This window comes from Centrocercus urophasianus, unplaced genomic scaffold (assembly GCF_019232065.1).
Source record: "Centrocercus urophasianus isolate 14NV4802_14NV808 unplaced genomic scaffold, USGS_Curo_1.0 seq_44, whole genome shotgun sequence".
NCBI lineage: Eukaryota > Metazoa > Chordata > Aves > Galliformes > Phasianidae > Centrocercus > Centrocercus urophasianus.
Window position 1 is genome coordinate 2,720,075 of NW_024885022.1, and position 27,470 is coordinate 2,747,544.

At 39.1% G+C, this 27,470-nt stretch overlaps 1 protein-coding gene across 1 annotated transcript; it reads left to right on the plus strand.

The window, feature by feature from the left end:
• The first annotated feature begins 410 nt into the window (after nt 1-410).
• Nucleotides 411-27,135, plus strand: VPS41 (VPS41 subunit of HOPS complex). Its single transcript, XM_042834205.1, has 14 exons — nt 411-719; nt 4,273-4,365; nt 4,837-4,964; nt 5,820-5,964; nt 7,232-7,273; nt 7,397-7,447; nt 9,070-9,207; nt 11,554-11,608; nt 12,595-12,735; nt 14,764-14,900; nt 24,027-24,126; nt 24,805-24,849; nt 26,188-26,267; nt 26,777-27,135. Exons 1-14 carry the CDS (start codon nt 411-413, stop codon nt 26,855-26,857), a joined length of 1,545 nt encoding a protein of 514 aa, XP_042690139.1. The 3' UTR covers nt 26,858-27,135.
• Nucleotides 27,136-27,470: the final 335 nt, after the last annotated feature.

Sequence of the window (27,470 nt, forward strand, 5' to 3'; positions counted from 1 at the left end):
ATGGCAGTTGGGAGATGGTTGCAAGAATGTACCATGGAGTGGGGGCTTTGGGGGGGGGGGGGGAGTTCTCAGCCACCCTGCAGCTGCCTGGAACACTGGAACATACCAAGAGGGTCAGGGCAGGGGTTCTTGAGCACCCTGCAGCTAGCTGTGCTAGACAGCAGCAGAGGGGGCAGAGCGTGCTGATACCCCACAGGCAGCCAAGGGAGACGTAATCGTTAAAAACTGTTGAGTTTCAAGAGTTGTATCAGCTGTCCTTCGGCACCTCTTCTGCCCTGATCCTGGAGGAGAGAGATGGGGAGAAGAGGGCCCGGCATCCTCTGCACAACCATACTGGGACAAAAAGGGGGTCTGCTAGAGGGCCTGTGTCTCTAGGGCCTGGTCTTGGCCTGAGAATTGGCCAGTTGTGGATGAGAAGGCTGATAAAAGATTGCAGTCCTCAGCCTGCACTCTCCGTGGCAGAGTGGGTGACTGAAGGTGAAGCCAGGCCCTCACTACAGCACGCAGAGCTGGATATCAGTCATGCCTCTAGAGGTCGTTTGGACAAATTCGATCTCTGCAGTTTGTTGAATAGCAGTCTTAGGAAGCTTAGGGACAGGGATACAGGTGTGCAGGTGGATACAGGTGTGCAGGTGGCCATCCCCCAGCAGTTGACCCCCTGCGTACCTCAAGCACCAGGAAGCGTTCATATCCTGCCACCAGGTGAAGAGGAAAGGGAGGTATTTGTTTCCCGTGCAGTGTCTAAATTAGAAAATGTGCCAAGAGAATCAACAGACTGTTGTTGAACTAAGATTTAAGCTAGTTGTGTTCCTGTTTCTGGTGGTGACTTGCTCTGCCTGTGCTAACATGGTACTGGATGGTCTCAGTTTGTTCCTTGCTAGAAATGGTGGCAAAAGAGAAGCAGTCTGCCCTGTCTCGTGTTTTTGCTGGTAGGAAGCCAGCTACCATGATGGTGTATGTTTAATGTGAGATTCTCAGTTAATAAATTGCCTTGGGCTATAAGACTATACACTGCTGTCACTGCCAAACCCGTAGAAAACAGTATGCAGTCTCCCTTTGGTGATGCACATACGTTTATTTCTGAATTTGATGTCTTCCTATTCAAACTCAATGAGCCAAAAAGGACATATTATTAAGATGTCACAGTGTGCAGTCCCTTGCTGGTTTTAAGCTGTTTAATTCTGTTCAAAGAGTGGAAGTGTTTCAGCGTTATGGTTTTTAGAAATGCACAGCTTTTGTATTAGTCACACCAGTGCAAGAACAGCCTTGCCTTTTAGATGAGTTCTTAGTGGTTCGGTGCACTCTTTGCCACACTGGAAGGTGAAATCACATGCTTCTGTCTTTTTATTTCAATCCAGTAAAGGACTTGAGTGCAGGTACGGGTGAAATTTTGATACGCTGCTTCTAAGTTCTGTTGGTTTTATTTTGTCTGTAGATACAAATGTCTGGAATGGATGTTTTTCTTGATTCCACTTATGTCATCCAACAGACTGTAAAATATAAAAATATTTGCACGTTTGCTGCAAAAAAAATCTCTACTAAATTACTGCCTTTCTAAAAGTGGTTGGTGGTTTTTTCAGATCCCTTGGAAATGGACTTGGGAAAACATAAAGTACAGTATGTTACATCATTCAGCTTCAGGTTACAGTTCTGGAAGTTGCCTTTCTTATTTTACTATTGCAGTTTCATACACATTTTCCCAGGTTATTAAGGGTACATGAAGTAAGTTTAGCCAGATCTAAATTCTTGTAATGCTTGCAATTTCTTTTATTATATTATTTGATTTTTTTACGTATTTATCCAACCAGCAGCTATGAAACACAATAATATAATTGGGCAGTAAAGGCTTTTAGTCTTGATGAAGAGACGAAATGTTTTCTAGGACCAAGAAATAAAATTACATGAACTTTTGAAGTTTAGCTCTTATCTTTGAAATGGTTGTGTTACGCTGTCATTCTCTGGAATTATTTGTGCATTTCAAAAGCAAATTTCCTTAAAGATTTTTCCCTTCATATGCAAGCTGTTGTCTGAAACCTGATGGTTGCAGTATAGCTTGTGGGTTTAGTGTTTTCTGAGTGTACCATATTAAAAAATCCTACTTGGCTATCAAGGCTGCATTTTGGTATCTAGGTGATTCTCAATTCTGCAGCTAAATTGTTAAACAGTTTCAAAATTTTAGGGCCTTGAGGCGATCTGCTCCTCTGCTCCTCTGGCAGTGTTACCCTGATGGAGTCTTGAGCTTGTGCATGAATCACTGCAGCATTAGGTCGAGGGTTCCTTGAGCCTGGATTGAGGTGGATTTGTTGGAGGAGGTCAAACTGTGAGTGCTGTTGATTGTGGCATGGGGCATATGCTCCATGCTGTTGATTCTGCTGTGGCAGCAATGACTTTCAGCAGGAGTGCAGGATGATCAGGTGGCAGCAGGGATGTTTTAATGACCAAAATGTTGGCTAGAGGACACTTCAAGGACTTCACCTGACTTGGTGGGCTTAGCAGTGAGCAGCATTATCCAGACAGCCTATTTCATCTCAGAAGTATCCTCTGAGGAATACGTGTCTGTGGTTTGGGCTTATTGGTGAGATGTTTTAGGCTATCTCATGTCACCTTCTATATGTGATTTCTTGTGTATATCCAGCTTTTATTGATCAGAAGTCTGAAAGCATGTGTGAAGAAGAAAGAAAAAAGAAAATGCTTCCGTTTTATGTAGTATCTTCTTTTCACTTAAAGTCAGTTTCCCTGTGTGGCTGAGGAATTGATATAAAGGCATCCCAATTCTGTAGCTTTTTTGTCTCTCTGACCTCACTCTTTAACTACTGCTTAAAGATAAAATAGGGAGAGTTTGTAACCTCCAGCACAGGTTTTAGTTCAGCTTTGTGCCTTGGCTCAAAAATTATTTGGATGCTTTTCTGTCTTCGCTGGGCGCAGGAGCCAGGCTGCAGGAGGTGGTTGTGATTTCCCTTTGAAGCAGTGGGACTTGGGGCCGAAGTGGTTTCCTTTCTGCATTGCTCTGGCCCCACATGAACAGCCAGCTGCCTCTGCTCCTCGGTGGGTGATGCTGGCAAACCAGAGTCAGAAACTGCAGCAAAGCCTTTCCACTGAAGCTGTTTGCTTAGGAGGTGACAGTAAAGCAGGAAGGGGGTATGAGAACAGCAGTGTGGGAATCTTTTCTTCGAGCCTCCAGCTGACATCCAGCTTGCTTTCTTTGTGGTTTGGTTCCCTGGGGCAGCTGGCAGGGCTGTGCCCCAAGGTAGCTGTTAAATTCTTTGACAGATGGTGAGAGCTGGTGTTGGCAGCACGCTGCACTTCAAAGTCAAGTATTGGCAGAATTGGTTGCAAATAATCATTGTTTGTAAAGCCACACCAACCTGTGTTGTAGTGTGATGTTATTTTTTCTGCTTTGTTCAAGCAGCCTCAGTAATGAAATGCTCCTCAACGTGTTCTGTTAGTGAGCAACAGGCAATTTCTCCGAGTGTTTGGAGGAATTTCATCGGTGCTGGGCTTTCAGCTTATAAACCTCGGAGTCCCAGCATGGCAAGTAGTGGTAGGGTTTGTTTTGGCAGGCTGTAATAACCTTGGCCTCTTTTTGTGTGGAATAGTAGTGGTAAATAAGAAGCTGTGCTGAAATTCCATGGCATGAGCTAATTAATTTGGGCAGATTCCTGTCTCCCAGCTGTCAGCATGCAGTTTCTTAACACCTTCTATAGAGCAACAGGTCACATTCATTCAGAATTTCCTTGGAGAGGTCTATTCTCAAATTAATTTTTATTCGGGTGCATAAAAATAGCTAGTGAAACAAAACTCTTCAAAACTGTAATGGCTTCACAGTAAGTCACAAATTAAAAGTAAGTGTCTTTCAACTAGTGAGTGCTCATACTTTTTTACAAGATATAGTGGGAAGACTAGGCAAAATGGATTTTGAGAACTGTTTCTGAAGGGTCTTTTGTGTTTGTTTTGTTCTCTAATGACTGCAAGTCAGTAGTTACATCTTGGTAAGTCCAGTGGCTCATTTTTCCATTCCAACTAGTATCTTACCACTATCTATCTAATGAAATTTCTTTCAGGTAAGTTATATGTTTCCAATGTGTGCCATCTTAAAGCAAGTAGTACTAGGAAACTGGTTACAAAGCAGGGCATACAGTGTTTCCAGTGTTCACTAAAAGCTATGTTTTGTGCTTGGCTTTGTTGTTTGTTTCCTAACAACTCTTATTTCTATCATTAAAATACTAGGATGTTATATATCATACCCCTTCTTTGCTCTTTTTGTTCCTGCAGGCAATTAGTCGTTACTTGCCCAGACGGGATCCAGTTTTGAAACCTCTCATCTATGAGATGGTCCTGCATGAGTTTTTGGAGAGTGACTATGAGGTACTACAGCCAGACGTGTCCACATGTAGCAGCAGTTGCAAGCAAAACACACTCAGCAGTGTAGAATTCATAGTGTTCAAACAGGTTGTCAATGAACGATTCCACGATAGCAAAAAAAGACACTTTTTGTTTGTTTACAGAAGAATAAGTAAAATGTTTTTCAGAGAACACTAATCTTTTAGGATTATTTACTTATTAGGAATACTATTATTTTTAGTCGTTTAATGTAAAACAAGTAGCCCACCTGCTTCACAAAGCAAGCAACACCTGAAAGAGACCCAGCTTCATGAATCTTGATAACGTTGCCCTGAGAAGGAAAATCTATACGCTGTGCGTGTTTGTGGGCATGTAGAAGTGGCTTAGAGGTGTAGCACAGCATGTATCATCTCAGAGGCTTAGCTGGGGCTTTGATGTTTGAAATGTTCCTTAGGCACTTATTTCTGTTTCTGTTACAATCTCTTATACTTTTAGGGGTTTGCAACCCTGATAAAAGAGTGGCCTGGAGACCTCTACAACAACACAATCATAGTTCAAGCTGTAGTAGATCACCTGAAGAAAGATCCACAAAACAGGACGTTGTTAAGAACCCTTGCAGAACTGTGAGTACAATTTAAAACTCCTATTACAGAAAGTGTGCTTGAGATAGGATACAGTAGGTTATAAATATTTGTCTAAGTCTCTTAACAGAGATCCTTGCTGTGTTGCAGTGTTGCAGTGTATGAACACTAAGAGTTTAGTATAAGACTGGATTTGCTACTTCTCTTTCCAAAACAAATAGCCTACGTTTCTCTCTGTGCTGCCTGAGGAAGTCTTTTTTGGGAAGAGGAAAATAACAGGAAGATAATCTGTTTTTCTTTTTCCCCTCTGTTTGAAAAATAGTATATTTAAGTTTACTGCATGGCTGGAAATATGTGACTAGAAAATGTGTTAAAGATGATCTGGTTCTAAAGTACTTCTTACAAGGATACAGTTCTTCAGTTTTCTCAGCCTGATGCCCACCTATATTAAGTTATCTTCATACACCCTCTTTTGAAGAAGGCAGTCTGCTGCTGCTTACTGTCTGCTGCTCTGTTACTGTCTGTCCCAAAGTTTTAAGAGAGCAATATGAGTTGGTTTTTTGTGTGTTCGTTGCTTTTTTTTTTTAATTTTATTTTGCTCTGAAGTGGTTTTCAGGTGGCTTCCAAAATTAGAAAAGCTAATGTTTCTGTGTAGCTTTAAAACAGGAGGCAGTGAAAATGCAGGAACCACAGAACATGAATACTGTGACTGTTACATAAATGGAGTTGCACAGTGCTATTCCTCATTATTAAAAAAACTGGCAACTATTCACATGTTCATAAAATCAAGTAGCATCCTAATATGTTTTGCATTCTGATGTATATTTATTTATTTTCCTCTCCGAGGTGATTTTCTTGCACTTAGGTCACATAAATTATAAGGCTGCTTTTTGGCAGGTATACGTATGACCAGCGCTATGGCAGAGCCCTAGAAATTTACCTAACTCTCAGACACAAAGACGTCTTCCAGTTGATCCACAAGCACAATCTGTTCAGTTCCATCAAAGATAAAATTGTTCTGCTCATGGATTTTGATTCAGAGGTACGGTGCTTTTAATATTCACTTTCACCTTAACAAATTATGAATAAATTAGTTTAAAGATAGCAGTGAAGCATGGAGTTGTTTTACTGCGTCTGGATACATTCTGAGACAAGGAGATGTTTGCCTGGACTGCACAGTGATTAATCCAGGGATGAAGTTTTTTTTTTATATTTCCATTTGAGTGTCACTCACAGTGAGAAGAGTGCCAGTGCTGAGATCATTTGTGCAGGTAGACTTACACCATGATGTTTCTCTGCGTTTCTCCTCAGTTCACACTGCTGAGGAGCCAGATGTAGTAAGCAGTTAATTTGGTGTGAGCAGATTTTGAATGTATTTTGCACTTTTTTTTTTCATTGTAATTAATTACTCTGTGTCTGGAAGTTTGTGTAGTCATTAACTTAAATCTCAAAAATCAAAAAGTGTGCATATGGTGCCAAATTCAATCTTCTTTCTTCCCAGTTGTCTAAAACCTCAGCAAATGAGCTTTTGTATGCGTGCTGGGAAAAGAATCTGTTTGGTACTTGGGGAAACAATCTCTATGATCCTTGGAAGAAAACAAGTAGATCATCTGTTTCTGTGCAGCTGTTGTTTCAGCACTGGAACTAAAATATGGAGCAATCTATACCAAAGATGAGTATTTGGTATAGTGTATCATTTTTTAAAAATAAATATAATGAGTTACATCAAGCATCTGATGGTGCTTTTATTGTTTTATTGAGTTTATTTGGTTTTATTGAACCAAAATTTGATTTTATAAGTGGAAGCAGAGCAGGCACCCTGGTGACTACTCTTGTTTACGTGATCTTGGCTGCTCCTGTTACAGTAGCAGTAGCAGTGTGCAGATAGGCTGGGGGAATCCAATTGTAAGGCAAGTTGAGCTGTGTGTGTTTCCTATACAGCCATCACCCTGCAGCTCACTTTTGCATTTGGACAAAAAGTATTTCTTTAGCATTTGCCTATGGCCTTCTGTGAGCCATGACTCAATGGGCATACTGTACCTGCAGTGTAAGTGCACAGAACTGATTACTTTTAGTGTGTGAACTTTGGACAGGTATTCTGGATGCGTACATTACGTGTTTGTACCTGTAATGCTCTGCTGTTGGAGAGTGCTGTTGTTATGCAAACTGCTTTCTGAATTAATGCTGCTGAGAAGAATAAGTCTGCACCATCCATCCGATACCCATCAATGAACAAGCATAGTGCTGTAATCAAGAGTGACAAAATGTGCATACCTATTTCTTACCTGGATTTTCTTTCTTTACTTTAGAAAGCAGTGGACATGCTTTTGGATAACGAAGATAAAATTTCCGTGAGTATGACAAGTTCATGTTTCAATGATCCAGTGCTGCTTGCATTTTTCATCCCCCTTTCAATCCTGTGAATGTGATGTTCACAGAGATTTGCTAATCTTTGGGTTTTTGTTTTCTTGCAGATTGACAGAGTTGTTGAAGAGCTAGAAAACAGACCTGAACTACAGCATGTGGTAAAAACTTCTGTATTCTACTAGTTTCACTTTGAGCTGGATAAGATATCTGCAGGATACATCTGTTATAGATCACCTCTCCTTCGAGGACAGGCTGAGAGAGCTGGGGCTCTCCAGCAAGGAGTCCACGAGGTGACCTGATAGTGGCCTTTTAGTATTTAAAGGGGAGCTACAGGAGACAGACTCTGTAGCAGAGTCTGTGGTGATAGAACAAGGGGAAATGGTTTCAAGCTCAAATAGGGTAGATTTAGGTTAGATACAAGGAAAAAATCTTTGACAGTGATAGTGGTGTGGAACGGATTGCCCAGAGATGTGGTTGATGCCCTGTCCCTGGAGACTATCAGTGTGAGGCTGGTTCAGACCCTGGGCAGCCTGGTCTGTCTGTGGTGTCCATGTTCATTGCAGGGGAGTTGGGTTAGATGACCTTCAGTGATCCCTTTCAGCACTAAGGATTCTATGGTCCCATGTGTGTATGCTGTGTCAGTGTGCACACTGTACTGAAATTTCATAAATCATCACAACCAAAGTGGCTACTTCTGCTCATCCACTTTCTACCACGATCATTGCATTTTTACAATAGTAAAATAATCTGACAGTGTATACACGTGAGAACTTGGTAATGTACTGCTTTTTGGTTAAGATCCTCTGAGGTATTCCTTATTTTTGCATTGCAGATGCTTGTCCTCTCTGGTCAGTTCTTTTTTGCTTGCTTCCCACTTCCTCTTTCCTTACATAGAAGTGGGGTTGGATGTCGGATGCAACTCTGAAGCAGGTTTTTCTGTTCCATAAAGACAGCGAACTGCTTATCTAGAGCAGTAAATTCCATACTCTGCAGGACTGTTCTGCTTTGTGCAGAATTACAATACATCAGAACAACTGTGGCTCCAAATCGCTATTCTGAGAGCAACTCTTCAGTTGGAGCGTGCTGTTGGTAGAATGCTTAACATGTAACTGTGATCTTGGGCTGTATTAGGGAGGGAAGTTTTAACTTGGTGCTGTATTGGGGCTCAAGGCATCGATCGATCTGCTGGAGAGAGCGAGTTTATGAGTTAGAGATCTGATTATAGCAAACAACTCTATGAAGTGTGCAGCCTGCAGCCCAAGAGCTTTTCGAAGAAGATGCCCTCAGTTTATGGAGGGCATGCATTTGTTACAAAGTGTGGAGTCTGCTTCCCTTTGGATACAAGTGACCCTCCAGATTATTCTTAAGTCTTTTTTCTTTTTTTTTGCTCATAGAGGAAGAATGGCCTTCACCCCTCTATTTATAGGACCAGTACTTTGGTTAAAATGTTCATAATTTAAACTTACCCATAATGGTCAAGCATATCTAGGTAAATAAATGTTTCATTTGATGTATTTCTCCAAAGTTTTCCATCAAATTCAAAATCTGTGAAGATTAAAGGACATTTACTCAAATGTTGCTAAGAACCTGTTTTACAGAGTTAATAATGGAGAATGCTGTGATGAGAGTACTTTGGGGGAAAAAGAATCAGCCTTTTGAATCTTTGTGCCTTTTAGTATGTGTTAGTGTGTTCCTGAGGAATTTAATGAGGAGTTTTTTATACAGTCCAAATAACGTTGTGGGAGAGTTTGTGAATTCCATTTCTTCTTTTGATTCTTAGTATTTGCACAAGCTTTTCAAAAGAGACCACCATAAAGGACAACGATATCATGAAAAACAGATCAGTCTTTATGCTGAATATGATCGTCCAAATCTACTGCCATTTCTCAGAGACAGCACACACTGCCCACTAGAGAAGGTAAGCCCCATAACACCAGTCATGGAGTTTTACATCTCATGCTTGTAGAACTGTACATTTGTAAGTGTGTCTGGCACTGCCCTCTACTGCCGAAAGGGAGAATCCTTTGGCTTTGTGATCATTACCTGCAGAAGTGATGCACCTTCTCCTGGCTGCTAGCAAAGACCTTGCTCTTGTAGCTCAGATTGCAGGAATTTGAGGAGGCAGAAGTCCAAAATTCACACTTGATGCATGCCTGAAGCATCTTTATTCATCAGAGCCTGACCTGACTGAGGCAGTGGGTTGTGGTTGCAAGAAATAAACAATTGTTTTGAAAAATCTAAGCATAGTCAGTTCTAGATCTTGAAAAATAGTTAACTTTAATGGTATGTTTTCTGGCTTTATATTCTAAGGTTCTGAGTTGTTTTCAAGTAACTTACACAATTTAACAGTCAGTAAACTAACAGAGCCAGAAATATTTTGACTTTGTACTTCTGCTAGCAGACTGGGAATTTTGCAAAGTACTGTGTTGCCATCTTTTTTATCCTTTTTACATTTCCCCCTCCTTACTTTGTCTCATCAAATATAAAATGAACTAATGATGCTCATGTTTGTATTTTTTTTTTAATTTAACACTTCTAAATTACAGTGAACGGAATGGAAATTTGAGTTTTACTCTTCATTTGGGTCAGTATTGTATTAAACCTGATTTTGCAGTTGAGGTCTGATCTGCTCAGCCAAGCTGAAAGTTTTCCTTTCTGTATGCAGATGTAGTGATGACCCTTGTGGAATAGTTTAAATGTATTATCAAATACTGTAGTTTCTGTGGTTGACACTCTAAACAGAACCATTCATGGCACCTCTCTTATTTTGTTTGCTTTTTTCAATTGTCAGCCAACTTTCCTGTTCAATACAGGAAAACAAAACTATGTTAGGACTGCAGCCTTGGTCTTTGTTAAAATTGTCCCAGTTGTTCCAAAAACTACATGATTTCAGTGTTGGCATTGTTGGCACTGCTTTAAACTGTAAACAAGAACATGTCAGAGGCCCAGCCCACCCCTTTGCTTCATACACACTTGCATGCCAGGCACCATTTGGTCAGACTGCCCCTCTGCTGCCATCTGTTGCACCACCACAAAATATAATGGAATATTGGTGGGAGGTTCAACCCCTACTGCTGTACCACCAACATCTGCCTCTGATGTCGTGGGCCAACATAAAGAAACAGAAGGCATTACCTTTGGAGCAGCCTTTGTGCTTTTTACCATAAATACCATATAACAGTGCTTTTTGCTCCATATGTATATTTGCTCCAACAACATAAAAGGGAGAACCATAACTTCCCAGGTCCTCACTTTCTGTTAAGCTGGTTCCAGCGCTGTGTGAAAATTGAAAGAAAAAAACAATTTGAACAAACTCATACTTACTGTTGCTGTAAATAAATGATAAACAATGCAAGAAGAAGTCATTCTATTTCTCTAAAAGTAAGCCACTGCTTTCAAGTGCAGTTTAGCAAAGCTTGTGTAAAACAAACTGAAGAAAAAAATATGACTGTCCCCTCTTTTCCTCTAGAGGGAGCATGGCAGTCACTGAATGTGGAACTTCCAGAAATACTGAATGCTTGGTAATTTGTACTCTAAGTGGAGAGAAAAAAGGTTATCAACTCTGTTTGTAATATATTCATTACTCATTATTTATCCCTTCAAGCAGCCAAAGTATCTGGTTGTGAAATCACTACCCTGCCCCTGAAATTCATTGTGTATGTCTTTGGACTTTATGGTAACCCATCTATTTGAGAATAGAAGGGTTAATTCCTACCTCTGTCATCAGTTGTAGCTATATCTTATGAAGATACAGTTTTGATTTCCAGGTATGAAAATATTTATTTGGTGAACAGTTAATGCCATGGAAATTCGATGAGTCTTGAGTTTGCTTTCTGCTTCTAGGTTGTAAACAGACGTGGCATCATTTATGGCACACCCAGGCCTGCCTGATTTGCATTGCTAAGAACTTATTGGTAATCAGTTTGGTGATTCTAGTAACTGGGGTGTTTTTCAACTGTGCACAGGTTCTGTTACTGCTGAGAGCTGATGTCATGGGCAGTTATGGAATCTGTGTGTAGCTGAAAAACATCCCAGTTACTAAAATTATTTAATCTTAGAGAAAAAAGCAAAAAAAGCCATGGAATTTCTCCTTTTAATTAATGACAGAGGACCTGACAGTGCATGTTAAGGAAGCTGTATTCCTGTCAAAATGAGTAATGCAACTTCATGGAAAGGTATCCTTTAGTTTCTTGTAGCATTTGTGATCAATAGAATATCTTGTTACGTGGTTCCCTGTATTCTCTTTCTTTTGTCTTAATTCAAGGCTCTAGAGATCTGCCAACAGAGAAACTTTGTAGAAGAGACAGTTTATCTTCTGAGTAAGTAACTCTCACTGTGATAAATTACAACATGCTTTTAATCTTGTGAAGTTTATGCTGCAAAAACGTGTGATGTATTGTTTACTGTGTTTTGGCACACTTCCCAAAGACAAAGTTGGTATATCAGTAAGACCAAATAACATGGTTTGGAAAATAAAGGGGTTGATTATGCATATGATACGATTTTGAGAGAACCTCCAAGAAAAGAGTAATTCTCTCTGTTTGAGGACAGGGGAGAAATAAAACAGGTTTCACTCCGAGCACATCTCAGGAGCTTATTGTCACCTTTTGCTTAGGCAGAAGGTTTGCTAGTGCTGGTTTTTTCTTATTAAAAAAATAATTCATGTTTGAATAGTTTAAAATTAACTTCCCCACCTCTGAATGGGAGCTGTTGTATTACTGTAAGATTTGTATGTGTGTTTGTGTATTAATTATAATCAGAATGGAAAGTGTTTATTACTGATATAATCAATCCTTTTTTTTAATAAGAACATTTTGTGGACCATTTGAGAGCAGAGTAGAATTTACTCATGGATTTACTTAACAAACAGTTCAGAGCTTTTGCTTCCTCCCTCTTATTTTCCATGGATGTAAGCTGAACTATGCTTAGAGCAAGTTGAGTGTGTTGATACAGGTTCTTAACAAGAGATAAATCATCTCAAAGTTCATATGCATGCAAACATACATACACATGAACACCCTTCACCTTGTGTCAGATGTTGCTGCAGTTTAGAGTATGGCCTACCATGTCTGTAAGAATGAATCTGGGTCCCAGTCCAGCAGAGTCCTCTGTGGACATGTTCAGGTGATACTGATAGCTCTGGAATGAGCTCTCCTTTCATCAAGTTGATTGGATTAGGTTTCTAATATGGGGGAATTTATCACTTAGAAAATTCATAAGGAAAAAGCAGCAAGTGTTTCTTAAATGCTTATCAGTACTCAGTGCTTTAGGTTTTATAAACTCTTCACTTATTTTATCCTTCTAGGCAGAATGGGGAACAGCCGCAGTGCTTTGAAGATGATAATGGAAGAACTGCAAGATGTAGATAAAGCTATTGAATTTGCCAAGGAACAAGATGATGGAGAACTTTGGGAAGACCTCATTTTGTATTCTATTGACAAACCACGTAAGCAGGATAGTTTCTTAGCCTTTCCTGTGTAGTTTTTGTAGAATGGTATTGCACATAAAGGATTGAATTATCCACGTGTGCTAGCAAAGGCATTTTTGGATCACCAGGGAGATGTTGTGGTTGGTAGAGCATGCCTTATCTCCTCCTGCTGAGCATAGAAGCTTCCCATAAGGCAACATGTGGGCATGCTACAGGATGAGTACATAGAGATTTAACACTTGACAAAGCTCTGTGCAGTTATGTCCTTAATGACAAAGTAAGGACAGAATGGTACTTTTAATTTGGCACTGTATGAAGCTTTATTTTTAGGCACCCTCAGAATAAACCCCGATGTTTACTACAGCTGCTTCCCTTTAGAAACTTTGAAAATGGAGAGTCTTCACCTGTCTGCCCCTCAGTTGTTTTGTTTCTGTGTCATCAATGCAGGATCTGTAATAACGAGCATTTTTGCTCTTCATCCACAATATAAATGTCTACTCAAGTTTAAAGTTCAGATGGAATCACAAGCACAAGTCAGAAGCTCCTTAACAGCATCAGTTTTATTCGGGAGGCAAACTCAGAGGAGTTCATATGACTGGGAAAATACAGAATTATTTTAACTGCAAACTCTGCTAGTTTTGCAGTCTCTTTTGGTGCTTTAAATCAAGACTCTAAAATCTCTGTGGGGATCTCTTTTTCCAAAGGATTGAAGGTCTCATAGAATTAACATCAGAATAAATGTATTTTCATCACTTGTCCACTAATTCTAACAAGCAGCCTGAAGCCTTCGAGGACCAGCCTCCGGCTTCATCCAGGTGTTCGCAATCGTTAGGGACTCAACGGTCTGTCCATCTACCTCGGTGCACACCAATGTGGTGTATGGTAAAATGGCACTTACTGCAAGCAACACACTCTTCTTATAGTTGTCCCTTATTTCACAGTGCTACCAATCACCCTTGCTACGGTTATCTGTGCCCAATAGACATGCGGCATGTCTTGTCTTGCCATGTCTCATCATGGTTTTCTTATGAGTCAAGGAGCCCCCGCAGAGGCTGATGACTGTTACAGCCCCCCTTTCACGTATTAGCTGACCACGCAAGGGGCCCACACAGATTATGCCTGGTTACGCCTGGTGACCTTGACAGCCCCCGCTCTGCGTATTTGTTGACTACATCTCTAACTTGCGTATTTTGTTAACTACACAGCCGCAACCAAAATCTGTTACTAATTTGGAATTATGATGTTATCAAGTTATCTTACCAACAGAAATCCCTATCTAAATGTAATTCTTCACTAAAAACAATGCTACAGTTACTGACAACTTTAGAGGAAAAGGAACTCAAAGCATATACAGTTACCTCCATTCCATCTGCCGTAATGCAGAGCAACTCCAGTGGTGTTCCTTATTCTTGGGCTTTGAAGAAGAACGTTCAGAATAGTTCAGTTGGAAGGGGCCTTCAAAGATCATTGAGTCCAGCTTCCTGTTAACTTCAGTGCTGACCGAGTTAAAGCATGTTACTGAGCCCTTGAGGTCAGCTCTGTCTTATTGGAAGTTCATCCTTCTGTTTCATTTAGCCAGTTGCATTTCAGGAAGTTGGACATTAGTGTCCATCTTGTCACTGTTGAGAAACATGTTTCCTTGAAGTTAAGTGTTTGCAAATACACTTCTTAATGCTGCAATTTAGAATAGAATATTCAAACAATGAAGTGAATGTTCTACTTCTGCTTGTACAAGTGCCTTTTTATTGAATTGAAATGTGTTATTCTCTTGTGGTTTTGATGACTTGCTCTGGCTACTCTGGTATCAGTTTTCCAGATAGCCCTGGAGATTTGTAAATAGGCAAACTGTGTCTTTATCTTCCCAAAAGGCCTATTTTCAAGTAAATGCAGCTGTAAGAAAGATGTGAAGGCTATGTGAAAGTGGTTTAGTGCTCTCTCTGTAAAGAGCTGTCATAGAAACAACCAAAGCCTGTCTGCTACTGAAGCATCCTTTAAGAAGGTGGATGGATTTTTTTTCTTAATTGACTTGTTTCCTGTTTTTCACAGCTTTTATTACTGGTTTGTTGAACAATATTGGAACTCATGTTGACCCCATTCTTTTGATTCATCGTATTAAGGAAGGCATGGAGATTCCTAATCTGAGAGACTCGCTAGTGAAAATTCTTCAGGACTACAACTTGCAGGTAAATGTTGTGCTCTTCCTCTGAAGATTTTCAGAAAGACATCAAAGACCATTTCACCAGTCAGCAGCACAAGAAATGCTTGTCACCTAGGTTTGTTCATCTTGTTAGGACATCATTATCTCAGGGACTCGGGATGAAACCTTGACAGAAAGGGTAGAAATTTGTCCAGATGAATACTTTTTTTCTCTAGATAGCTTCTGCCTCTTCTGAATCTCTCCCATACTGTCATAAGCCTGGTGAGTAAGTAGAATTTTTGAAAGACTTGGATGATTTGGGTATTTTAGATTGTGACTTTCAGGATTTCTGAGAGAATAAGTATCTTGTTCCTGTATACCTCTGTTTTGTGGAAGGAGTTACCCACAACAGACAGGTGCAAGTTTGCATGTACTGCAGGTTGTAGCATTACTTGCAGGTTTTTATAGACTTCATTAGATATTACTATCTTTCCAAAATAATGCTAGTAAAATTGCGTGCATCTTTTAAGCAGTTGCGTGTTGATCTTGTTGCTGTCAGTTCCCTGCTGCTTGAACTGCTGATCCCACTGTTCCTGCATTCTGTTGAAATCAAAATGGAACACTGTGTACCTCTGCACAGAGAGTGATAAAGTGCTGTTTGCATACATGCAGCGTGTGTTAGGGGATTCAGATAAAGCTGACAAAATCACTTGGTCACATTTTGTGAACGGAAGAATCATTTTCTCTTCAGACGGCTTTTAACAAAATTACTTTTCACTGCTTACTTCTAGACCAGTATCTAAATTTTTTTTATGTGCTTATAATTGAAATGCTTCATGGATTTTAAGTTAATTCATTTTGAAGTAGGTCTGGGTAGCTCAAGGGCTAAAATTTATATCTCTGAGGAGAAGTAGGAATTAGGAAGCTTAATGGAACTTGTGCTTGGATTTTTGGCACTATAGCAAGACAACATAGCAAAAAAAAAAAAAGAAATTAAGAGGCCTACTTAAGGGACTGGTTGGTTTTTTTTTGAGAATTATGAGCTATAGCTTAAAATAAGGCTGCTCCTGAAGTGCTACACGCAATGTAAAGTGCACCATTATAAACAGATGGTGTCAGAGATGTGATGGCAGCTCTTGGGTGCACACTCACCTAAGAAGCATTAATTTGGCACGGTCAGTTTTGTTAACAGAACTGTTTCTGCGTTCAGCACATACTTCAGGAAACAGCTAGGACTTCAAGTAGATGTTTTAAGTGGCTGTTCCTAGCTGAGGGCAGTTCTGTCCTAGCTTCATCATGACTACTGTGTCATTAGCCTCTTCAGAGCTAGTCTCTGTCTGTCTGTATGATGCCTGGTCACACCTTTTCTTCACATTGTGTGGCTTTGTGGTTTGAAATCTCTGTTCTCTATTCTGGCCTGGGACAACTCCTTTCATTTTGGTAAAAACTTCCTTATTTGTATCACATAATGTACCAGACACTTCAAACTTGTACAGCAATCCAGATTTCTTTGGTTAGGACTTTGTGTGATTTCATCCCTGCAGATCACCAGCTCCGTATGTGCACAAGCCTTACTATTCCCATTTTCAAAGACAAAAAAGGAAATCTTATTTCTAGATCCACAGAGGTTGAGCATACTTATAACCCATTGCTTCACTTGCAAGTCACTGCCAAATAAGAAAACCGTGCTGATCTTTTTATAACATCAGCTCCCCCAAAAGGTATTGCACCTGCGCCTTTATATTATTTGACTGTGACCTCATTTGCAAACCTTGTTAAGATTATTTTAGTACTTACACAAGTGCAGATTTCCTACTATATTCCGAAATTTCTTTTGTGGTAAACTTTCCATGAGATGTGATTTTATGTATGTCTAAAAGCAGGTCTGCTTAGACTTTTTCTCTTTGAAACAACATTCTTAACATCCCAACAAAATCAAGTGAATTAAATTGAATGGCTGCCAAAGCATGCCATATGTAGCTTACAGTGTGTTAGTGAATCCAGCAAATAAGTCTATTAATGTAACAAAATTTGTTTTAACTTCTCTCTAATCTGACATCTTCCCTGAATAATGTAAGTTTTTATCAAAGCTGGCATGTTGTAGATTGATTACTTCGTTTCAACTTATTACCATCTCTTACATGAATGCTGCAATCATTGTATATGCTACCCTAAGCTCACCACAGCTTTAAAGTGAATAATTCACAGTTTTGTGAAGGGTGTGATTCTGTGATTAGTACATTTGCTGCCAACTAAACAAAAATGACACTAAAAGAGATATTAGGTATTCTATAAAAGTGCAGATAATGTGAGACTTATCTCTTCATGGACAATCCATTCAAATGAGTATTACTAATTTATTTCTGCATGGTTTTATAGCTGTGCTTTACAGCTGGGAATCTGTTCAGCTGCCTTATTATTCTTATAAGAATTATCTGTTTTTATTTTTTTTTATTTTCCCATTTCTGGAAATGCAGTTTTGCATGATGAGTTTTGCATTGCTGAGTACAGACTTCAGAATTTACCTGAACAGTGCAAGATGTAAGCACTCATGTGAGTGCTTTTCTGAATTGGGATTCGAACTCCAAGTGGTTATTGCCTTTTTTGGTTTTTCTTCCCTTCCTGAGAAACATTTTCTGTTCTGTTCTGTTTGGCATTATCAAAGTTAATGTATTAAAACCATAACCATCATAGCAATTTCAGTGTTTATATGCAGTAACATTCATAGACAAAGTTACGATGACATGGGCTGTAAAGATAAAGTTATAATTGTTTGCATTTTAACAATATTTATCAAGTAAGTGTAATCTAAAACTTTTTTTTATATCTATCTCCTGAAATCTAATTCTTCAGTGCCATAAATTTATAGATGAAATAGACCACGAGCTACTTCATTTGAATTTATAAAGTCCTGAAGATAAGCTTACAGTCTTAAAGAGGAACCTGCAGTTTATTAAACTGACATGTTCCTAGCATATCTTCTGTTCAACAGCAAATAAATCACCTTTCTCCAGTCAACATTTTCACTGTAACTAGTTATCATTCAAATCCATGGCAGGCTAACCAAATTGGCCTAAGTTATATTGATATACTGAGAAAAGCTTCATGGTTTTCAACTCTACTGCTTGCATTTAGAAGTGCTTTCAAAAACATGGAATCAAAACACAGCTATCTCTGTATAACTGAGAAGTTGTCAGTGTGACTTTGCAAACTGATGTTGTATTTACGTAGACAAGAGCACCTGCCAGCTCTATGACCTTTGTTTCATCCAACAGTCCTTTTAAATTCTTCAAATTACAAGTATATTTTTTTGCTGAAAGTTAGGATTCAGTTGTAATAGAATCTTTTTTGATAATCTTCTGGAGACAAACCATATTTAACTGGAGCTCCTCTACAACATCTTCTTCATTGGAAGAACAAGAAAAAAATCAGTTCTGAACCTGGGGAAGTTCCGGTACTCTTCAGCAATAGTGAAATGTTTGGCTGTGTGAGAATGTTTTCTCCTACGATGTCCAGCCTGTCTTCAGTCAGTAATGTATAAACTCCTATCATAAGACACCTCCTAACGCAGATTTTTCCATCTGATGCATGTTGTTCTTCTTCACGTTTCAGGGTGGCAGGACTGAGAACAGGTCAATGGCTGCTGTCACTCATTTAGGCTTTTTGGATACCAGCTTCATACCCTCACAGCCAAAGGCTGTGGTTGTTTGAAGACCATTCTAAAAATGCAAATAATGTGCTACTTGCTCATGTAGGCATGGAGTTTGCCTGTTTTGAGCCCCTTAAGTTAGGTGGATACAAGCAGTTTAGATTTGTTTTGCATCAGAAAATACTGTCGTTCTTAGGTAATTTATTTTACACACTGCAGATGTTGTTTCTGATACAGGTCTCTTCTGAGACTCATATGGGTCTTCTGTTCCCATTAGTGTTTTTGCAGTACAAATTTTTTAAGTATCTCTTAGCAAACAGTGTGAGGTCAGTATTGCTTTTGTTTGAAAAACATACCAAAATTAACATTTACCACGATCTCTGTGCAATGCATATATATTTTTTTCTAATGAAACTGATGCTAATTAGTTTCTTGGGGCTTTTTTAATACATCATCTCTGGACCGAAACTCATTATTTTCTCTGTAATGTGTATTTGAACTTTGTATTTGCCTTCAATATTCAGTTCCCTGGGAATTAAATTGAAAAAAAATATGAAATCTTGTGTGTTTAAGTCTCTGGTAACTGATAACTCAGTGGTCTTAACTAAGGAATCTGGTAGCATTTCTTAAAATAAACAGACATTTCTTAAAACAAATTGTATAATTACAGCCCATGTCTTCTATAGTTGTTGCATCACACTTATTTCTCACAGAGAAGGCTGATCTTAAATGTCCCTTATTTGTTTACTTCTGTGTTAGTTATGTCTGTTACATTTTCTGAATTTATGAGTCTGCCTAAGTGAAATACAAGAAATGCTGGTATAGTTGGAGATTTAAACACCTCCCTTATTTCAGAACACGCCTAATTTTTCAACCTCTTTTTGACAGTTTTCAGTAAAAGATTTCAAAAGATTTTGGTATTCTTACATTGTTCTCCCCAAATATACTCAGTGGTCTTAGAATTTAAAAGCAGTTTGGTTAGATTCAGTATCTCTAGGTTTTGTGGGTTAGCCATTTTACTCAGATGATGAGTTATTGGTTTAGACTTTGACTGAACCTGCAGTACCTCTGATGGAGGCTGTCCATCCATAATTCTCCCATTCAAAGCATTCTGCTGTGAACCAGCAGACACCAGTGGGAATGATGAATGAATGCTGGTTGAAAGTATCTGGAGGAGCTGTTAGGGTTTCCTCCTGGATGTAGATATGCAGCTGTTCAGACATCTAGGAGGCACTAGGGACAGGTGGCAGCTTGCATAGTGAGAACTCACCACTTGGTTGTAGTGACTCTTTTTCAACTCTTTGAAAGGATAGATAACAGCAGGGCAAGGGGAAATAGTTTTAAGTTCAGGGAAGGAAGATTTAGGTTGGATATCAGGGGGAAGTTCTTTACTATGAGAGTGGTGAGGTGCTGGAACAGCTGCCCAGAGGCTGTGGATGTGTTCCTGGAGGTGTTCAAGGCCAGGTTGGATGGGGCTCTGGGCATCCTGGTCTGGAATTAAATGTGGAGGTTGTTGGCCCTGCATGTGGCAGGGGATTGGAGATTCAAGATCCTTGAGGTCCCTTCCAACGCTGGCCATTCTGTGATTCTGTAACTAAACGTAACATACCTTTCACTGGGGTAATGATGCATTTTGGAGATTTTGGGGTAATTGTCCTGGAGAAACTTGGGCTTTGTTGAGTGCTGGCCCGAATGTATTCCTCGTGCTTTGAGTATAACCTTCAAATTAACTGCATACTGCAGTGTTTTCCTTTGAAGGTAGTGTTAAGCATATGCAAATCAGGACTTTATTAATTACGAAGAATGCTCCAAAAGTAATGTCTTTTTATGGCCCTGTCCCACAGCACTGGAAGCAGATGTTGGTGTGGTAGTAGAGGTTGAACCCTCCCACAAATTTTCCATTACATTTTGTTGCCATGCTACAGATGGCAGCAGAGGGACCATCTCTAGCACAGCAACAAAATGATTTCTGACTTGAAAGTGCATCTCAAACAAAGGTGTGGAATTGAATTCCTCTGTGTGGAAAAAAATTGCACCTGTAGACATTCATCAACTCTTGCTGAATATTTTTGGAGACAAAACACTGAATGACAGCACAGCAATTTGAAAGACAACCCACTTTCCAGACAGCCATGCACAGCTGCCATAACAAAAAGAAGAGCATCTCGATCAGCTAAACCACATGAATCAGCAAGATTACAACCAGGGAACTTTGTACAGAACTGAATATTGGCTGCAGCACATTAGAAACAATGGTGACAACATTGGGATACTGCAAAGTTTGCACAGGTGAATCCAACAAATGCTCACACAGGAACAGAAAGAACACCATATACAGGTTTATCAGAATGTATTGAATGAGACTTAAGGTGACAATTTTCTGGATCACATGGCGTGCAGACATGATGCCACCACTATTAGCCAGAATCAAAACTGCAGTCCACGGAGTGGTGCCATGGGGATCTCCATCAAAGAAAAAGTTCAAGATGCAGCTCTCAGCAGGTGAAGTTATGTGCACTGTCTGTAGAGATAGGAAAGGGGTGATCACTGTGGACTTTTCAGGACCTCAGACAGACCATCAGCTCTGACCACTAAACCAAGGCACTGACTGAGCTGAAGGCTCAAGCTTACAGGGTCAGGCCAGAGAAGACAGCCTTTCTCTTGCAGCATGGTAACAGCAGACCCCATCCCACTTGGAAGACCATGGAGCACCTTGCCAGTCTTGGCTGGCCTGTCCTACCACACCCACCATATAGTCTGGATTTGGCACCTTCTGACTTCCATCTGTTCAGTCTGTTGAAAGATGGACTGTGTGCAACATTTTCCTAGCAATTACACCATCATTAGCAGCTGTGGAACAGGTGAGGCCACCTCCACTGGTGCAGATTTTTAGTAGTGCAGTACTCAGGCTCTTGTTCATCACAGGCAAAAATGCATAGCTAATGGTAGTGGCTATGTTGAAAAATAGTGTTTTGTAGCTGAGAATTTATCAAATGGTGTTACTGTGCTCATTGTATCTCTTGTAGTTTCCGTGGAAATGAATGGGAGGCATTACTTTTGGAGCGACCTACATGAATAACAGTTTCCATTGCTGGTGATTTTAACTATGCAGCTGCACCTTTTCTACTGTAGTCAAAGAATGAACTCCAGTTCTTCTTTTTTTTTTTTTTTTTTTTTTTTTTTTCAATAAATATTTTGGTTGCAGACATATCCATTAGTTTGGTGAAGCACCAGATCCATTTAAAACTTCTTTCTCATAACTTACCATGGTGTCTTGATTGCATTTACAGCACTTTTTAAAGGGTAAAAAAATTGTTTTGTAAGACTTTTTGTTTCTTACTGCATCTCTTTAGAGAATGGCTTCATTACAGTTTTACATCTGATGTCAAGTTTAGTCTAATCTTCAGGCACAGATAAATGCTTCTCCCTGCTTTTAATACAGAGAAGTTCATTCAAGCACACTTTCTCCCTGTCTCATTTCCAAAATCCCTCTCTTCTCTTTCTACAGTTCTTATATTGTCCATCTCTTCCTTGAGCTCTTCAAATGTGTTTCTACAGAAGTGCTGATTTATTGCCTAGGCATTTTATCTTTCACCTCCATCATTCCAAGTTCCTTCTACATTATGGTGGCTGCACCTTGTATTCCACTTGTAATAAAAATAAAGTCTGACGATCAGTCATTAAATGTTGTGTGCAAAATCTTAGTGGAGTTTAACTGTCACAGAGAAGGTGCTGCATATGCCTTGTAACATGTTTCTGTTTCTTCTGTGTTGTTTTTAAAGGATCAAGTAGTGTTCAGGTTTTCATGAGACATAATTGATGTTTTGGTATTTTTTTGTTTCAATCTTTTTTTGTAACTGAAGTTTTCCTATTGCCACTCTGTATTTAAAGTAGAAAGCAGTGAATGATTGTATCTCTATTCCACCATTTGCAATGTTTTCTTTGTTCCTTTTTCTTAAACATGCAATTTTTTATCTGCTTGTGCTGAGTGCAGTTAGCAAAAACTCCAGTAGATAGCCAAAGAAGACCGTGTCCATTTTGCATTAGTTACCTATCTTTGCCAGAGTTTGCTGCTTGAGAATATTCCACATTGGTCAGAGCACTCATCCTGAAAGATGGTCTTATCCAGTTGCTGCTGTAAAAAATTTCTAAGTATTTCTTTATTAATCTAGTGATGTTTTCCTTTACTTAACATAAAATTTGCCTTTCTGTGTTGCCCTTGGGCAAATTTGGAAGGGGAAGAGCATATTCAGATAGCTGCTGAGATTATCACACATAAAATTGATTAATTCTCTAAGTGTTTGGTTTGCATTCAGCTTCTTGTGCTCAGAAGTGTTTTGTAGCTTGCTGTGTCCAGTGCTGGAGAATACCATTCACCCACTGGCATGCCCAGTTTAAAATGTTTAATGTTAATCAATTTTTTTTTATTATTCATGTATTTCAGATACACAGTCTTAATTGCATAATGACTCTGGCAGCATGTCATGTTTAGTTCACAGTGGTATTTACAAAGATGAGGTTTTGGATAGTGTTCACCTGGCTGTAAAACCTACTGTTATACTTCTTTTTAGAGACTTGCATTGGCAGCATCCTGGTCTGGTTTAGTGCTCATTACCTCCTGCAGTGCAAATAATCTGGAGAAACAAATAGACATTGCCTTCTTGTAACACTTCCCTTGGTTTGTTTGTTTGTTCAGCTTAAAACTGATTATGAATCTCTCTTTCTCAGAAGACTTTTCAGAAGAATTCTGGTCTTGGAAAGCAAATTTCCAAGCATTGGTTGAATGTGGGGTGGGAGCAAGAAAACTGACAACCCTTTGTTTGGGTTTGTCATATCGTCATGAACCTTCTTCACTAAGCATTGGGAAATAGTACTGTATGCAATTTTGATGCCAGAGATCTCTCTCTTTTTGTGTGTCACAACACTGGCAGACAATAAGAATCTGACATAAAATACTACAGTTAAAAAAGCACTCTTAAGAGTTTTTGCTAAGGATGAACAAGGTCTAACCTTTGATTAGTTGCGTGAGCTTTTAAGTGTGGCTTGCTGAATGGCATCTGAGCAGGAAATGCATGAACAAAATAAATTTTAAATTGTTGGGTTTTGAAGGTTTTAGGATGACCATATCTATTTCCTGACATAGACAGGGAAGATATGAATGGAGGAAGTTTCCAAGTGGTTTAGAATCCAATTGTTAGGGGCAGTGTAAAGAAATACCTCCATTGTATTCTGTTAAGAGAAGCTTATGGGAAGATGATCTTTATTTATGACAATAACATATTTGCAAAGGATTTGATTTTTCTGAGGTCTTTCATTTTTTTTTAATAGTTTTTTTCCATTTCAGTAGAGATTCCTTCCCTCCTATCCTTTTTTTCCCTTGCTGTTTGAAGGTCTGATATCTTGGAAAGGCTTAAACATTTGTTGTTCTCTTTGTAGCAGCAGAAACCCAGAGGTGGCTTGCTGGGATGATGGTTATGCCCACCCATTTAACAACTGCTGTACTTTGTGCTCTTTGCAAAACAGATCTTGCTGCGGGAAGGTTGCAAGAAGATTCTTGTTGCTGATTCTCTTTCTTTGCTGAAGAAAATGCACCGAACTCAGATGAAGGGCGTTCTGGTAGATGGTGGGTACAGCAGAAACGTGGTGACTTGAAGTCTTTTCTGTTGCTATAGACCTAAGCCATGTGACAGTCCATTTTGAAAGCTGCTAGAAAACCTGAGTATTACTTCTTCTTTGTAGAGTGTAAATCTTATTTGTAGAGATGAGATCCGTCATGTAGCTTTTTGTTTGTTCAATCTCTGCATTGCTGGCAATATGTTGCATGTTTGTCTGTAAAGGTGGAAAATGCTTTTCAGTGCCAAAACAGGTAGTCAGGTAATAACATCCTGCAACAAGGTAGTTTCTAAAAATGGTTGAAAATATTTTGTGCAGCTCTGCTGATGTGCATGAGCAGTTCTGTGATTTATGCAAGATGTGTGTTTATACCAGGAGTGATGGAAAGGCAGAAGATCAGAGCTTCTGCTGGAAAAATACAGCAGAGAAGTCAGGAACCCGTGTTATGCTGCTTTTTTTATTTGAGCTTGCCTTATGCCTCTACTGCTCTGATATTGATATAGCTCCTGCTTCTTCCTGCACAAAAATCAGAGAATCTGTGATGAGTATCTTAAGTAAATACTCTAAGATCGAGATCAATTTCTGTGATTGCAATGTGTAAATACCTGTTTTATTTAAAAAATAAAACAAACATGGAGGTTGTTAACAAAATGTTAGAGATTTATTTCCTTTTTTTTTCTTTTTCCAGAGGAAAATATCTGTGAATCATGCCTGTCTCCAATACTTCCTGCAGGTAGGATGCTTTTCTGGAAGAAAAAGAGGCTATTTTTTGTTTTTAAAGGAACTACAGTTTGCTGCTATTCATAGAAATGTGTAATACTCTCCCTTGATAATCGCTGTATAAATTTTGGTCTCCTGTGCAAAGCTTGCTTATGAATTCTGATTTGGGAATGGAGACTACTCTGAACCTTTCAACTTACTTTCTTCTTTACTCGTGTGATTTTTTTTACTTCCTGCTTTGAAATTGTAGAACAGCTTTAATCAGTCAACAAGCATATTCTCAGAGATTATCAGAATCGTGGAACAAAACAGATCCCATCGAATTTTGTTTAAATTTGTCCTGTGGTTTAGACTGAACTTGCAGACTATAAACTTGCATGTGGTATACTTCTTACAACACTTCAAAACATTTCAGAAGTTGGTCTTGAAACTAGAAATTCAGTATCTCATTTTTGAAGGTGTACATTCTGCAAAGGAACTAATTTCAGGAATGTCAATATAGGTGCTAGGCATCTTAAGAAATAGTAGTTTGACCAGGCAAGTGTCTGTCCCAGCATCCTCAAACAAGAAAATGTAAGACAAACTATCTGGATGCAACTATTCTTTGTTTGCATAGCTGAATAAAATCTTTTCCAGTTATTTAATCTTGTTTCTACCATCTTTTGCTTAAAAAAAGGAAAAAAATAATACATACAGTTGTACTGTGATTGCATGCACCAACATACAGACCAGAACAGACACCTGGTGCTAGAAGACCTGACAGAGTTGGACATGCAAGCGCCCTGAGAGATGGGTGTATCTGATAAGTGAGGTGAAAGTTCTTTGAATGTATGAATACTGTATGGAGGTTTCTAATTGGGCTAAATATTCATGAATCAAGAAGCACTTACACAGCTTATTGCCACATTTAGAGCTTATGTCCTGAGAGCATAGACTCTAGTAATACTCAATATTTTGGTTCTTCCTTCACTAATGCAAGAGTGGTTTTTGTTCGTGTTTCTTCAAAATGGCTGAATTCTTTGGGGGTAGATTATCCTTTGCCCTCCCTAGATTTAACATGTGGCACATATTAACCTGAAAAATTCAGTTGAAAATGTGTACATCGTTTAATAAAATCATAATGAATAAAAATCAGAATAAAATCATTATGTAACTTCACCACTAGGACACACTACCTGATAGCATCATCCTGCATCATTTCTATAAATACAACAGAATAACTTGTAAAATTAATGTGATAAAGGTGTGACTTGATGTTTGTGTGTGTGTAATCAAACAGGGCTATGACTGTAGCCCCCAAATCCTTTGTTCCATTGCCCTTTTGTAACGGATTTACCTTTCTCTTTCCCAGATGCATCCAAGTCCTTCAACGTGGTGGTGTTCCACTGCAGACACATGTTTCACAAAGAATGTCTCCCAGTATCTAACACAGTAAGGAACCAATCTTAATCTCTGTCACTTCTGCCAAAGACAAGAAGACAATTTCTTTATCTCATCTTTGGGGAAGGGCATGGTTCTATCAGGGATTATTTTGTGATTGCAGTTATTATTTTTGATGGCACTTTGTAATAGTATATGACTAGGGAAAGGATATTTCAGACTGCTGCAAGCAAAATGTATCCAGTTTAGAAAGAAATTGCTGCTGTTTGAGATGTTTTATAACCTTCTTCAGTCTAAATTTTCAATATATGATGCAACTTTGAATAGTGCAGGGAATATGACCCATTTGAATTTCCTTAATTCTGCCCTTTGACTCCAGAACAACCTGCTTTATTCTATTCAGCATTGTCACATTCCTAAACCTATCCTTGACTTCGTCAATAGGCAGCAGCCTGAATGTGAATAGTAACACTGGGATGAACAGTAGCAATTTTCACTCATCTTCTCATGATGAATTGATTATATTTGTCTGAGACACTTGTCTTCTTTTTAATTTCCAGGTATCTTCTGTCCAGTTCTGCAACATATGCAGTGCCAAACACAGAGGACCAGGAAGTGCAATCCTGGAGATGAAGAAATAGCAGCCCCCTAGCTCTCCATACCCGTCTGTGACACCAAGTCTGTTAGGAGCCACTGTAGTTTCTGTTAGTCATCATTTCTGTAAATAATTCTGAATGTGATTTAAAACTGATTTCTATAAGTTATCCTGCTTAGTGGATTTCCCTTCTGGAAAGGGAAAACGTGAAAACCTTTGCTTAGTAGCGCTTTGTTACACAATTCATATTTCGCTGTTCCTGTGCTCAGCTTATTCTTTACTTAACTGTGGAACTGAGAAGGAAAATAAAAAGACAGGAAACAATCTGAAGATGTAAGTGTTTCACAGATTGGCAACGTATCATGGTTGTGTAAAGAAAAACTAATGAATTTGAATTCTTACTAGCAAACTTGAGATCCATGAGGAATCTGACTTCTTGACGTGGGATTACTTGAGCATTTGAAGGTGCTGGTGTTCTGCATTACATATTAGATTGACAAACTTGTTAAATTTTGATTCCATTCTTCTGGATCGTACCTCACTTGTGTGGCTACACATTCACAGTTTGTTAGAAAATGGTCACTCTCTCAGTCTTCACAGTGCAGCTAGGTTTGTGCCATGTTGAACCCATGCAGAGACTTTAAAGTGTTAGCAGCAGA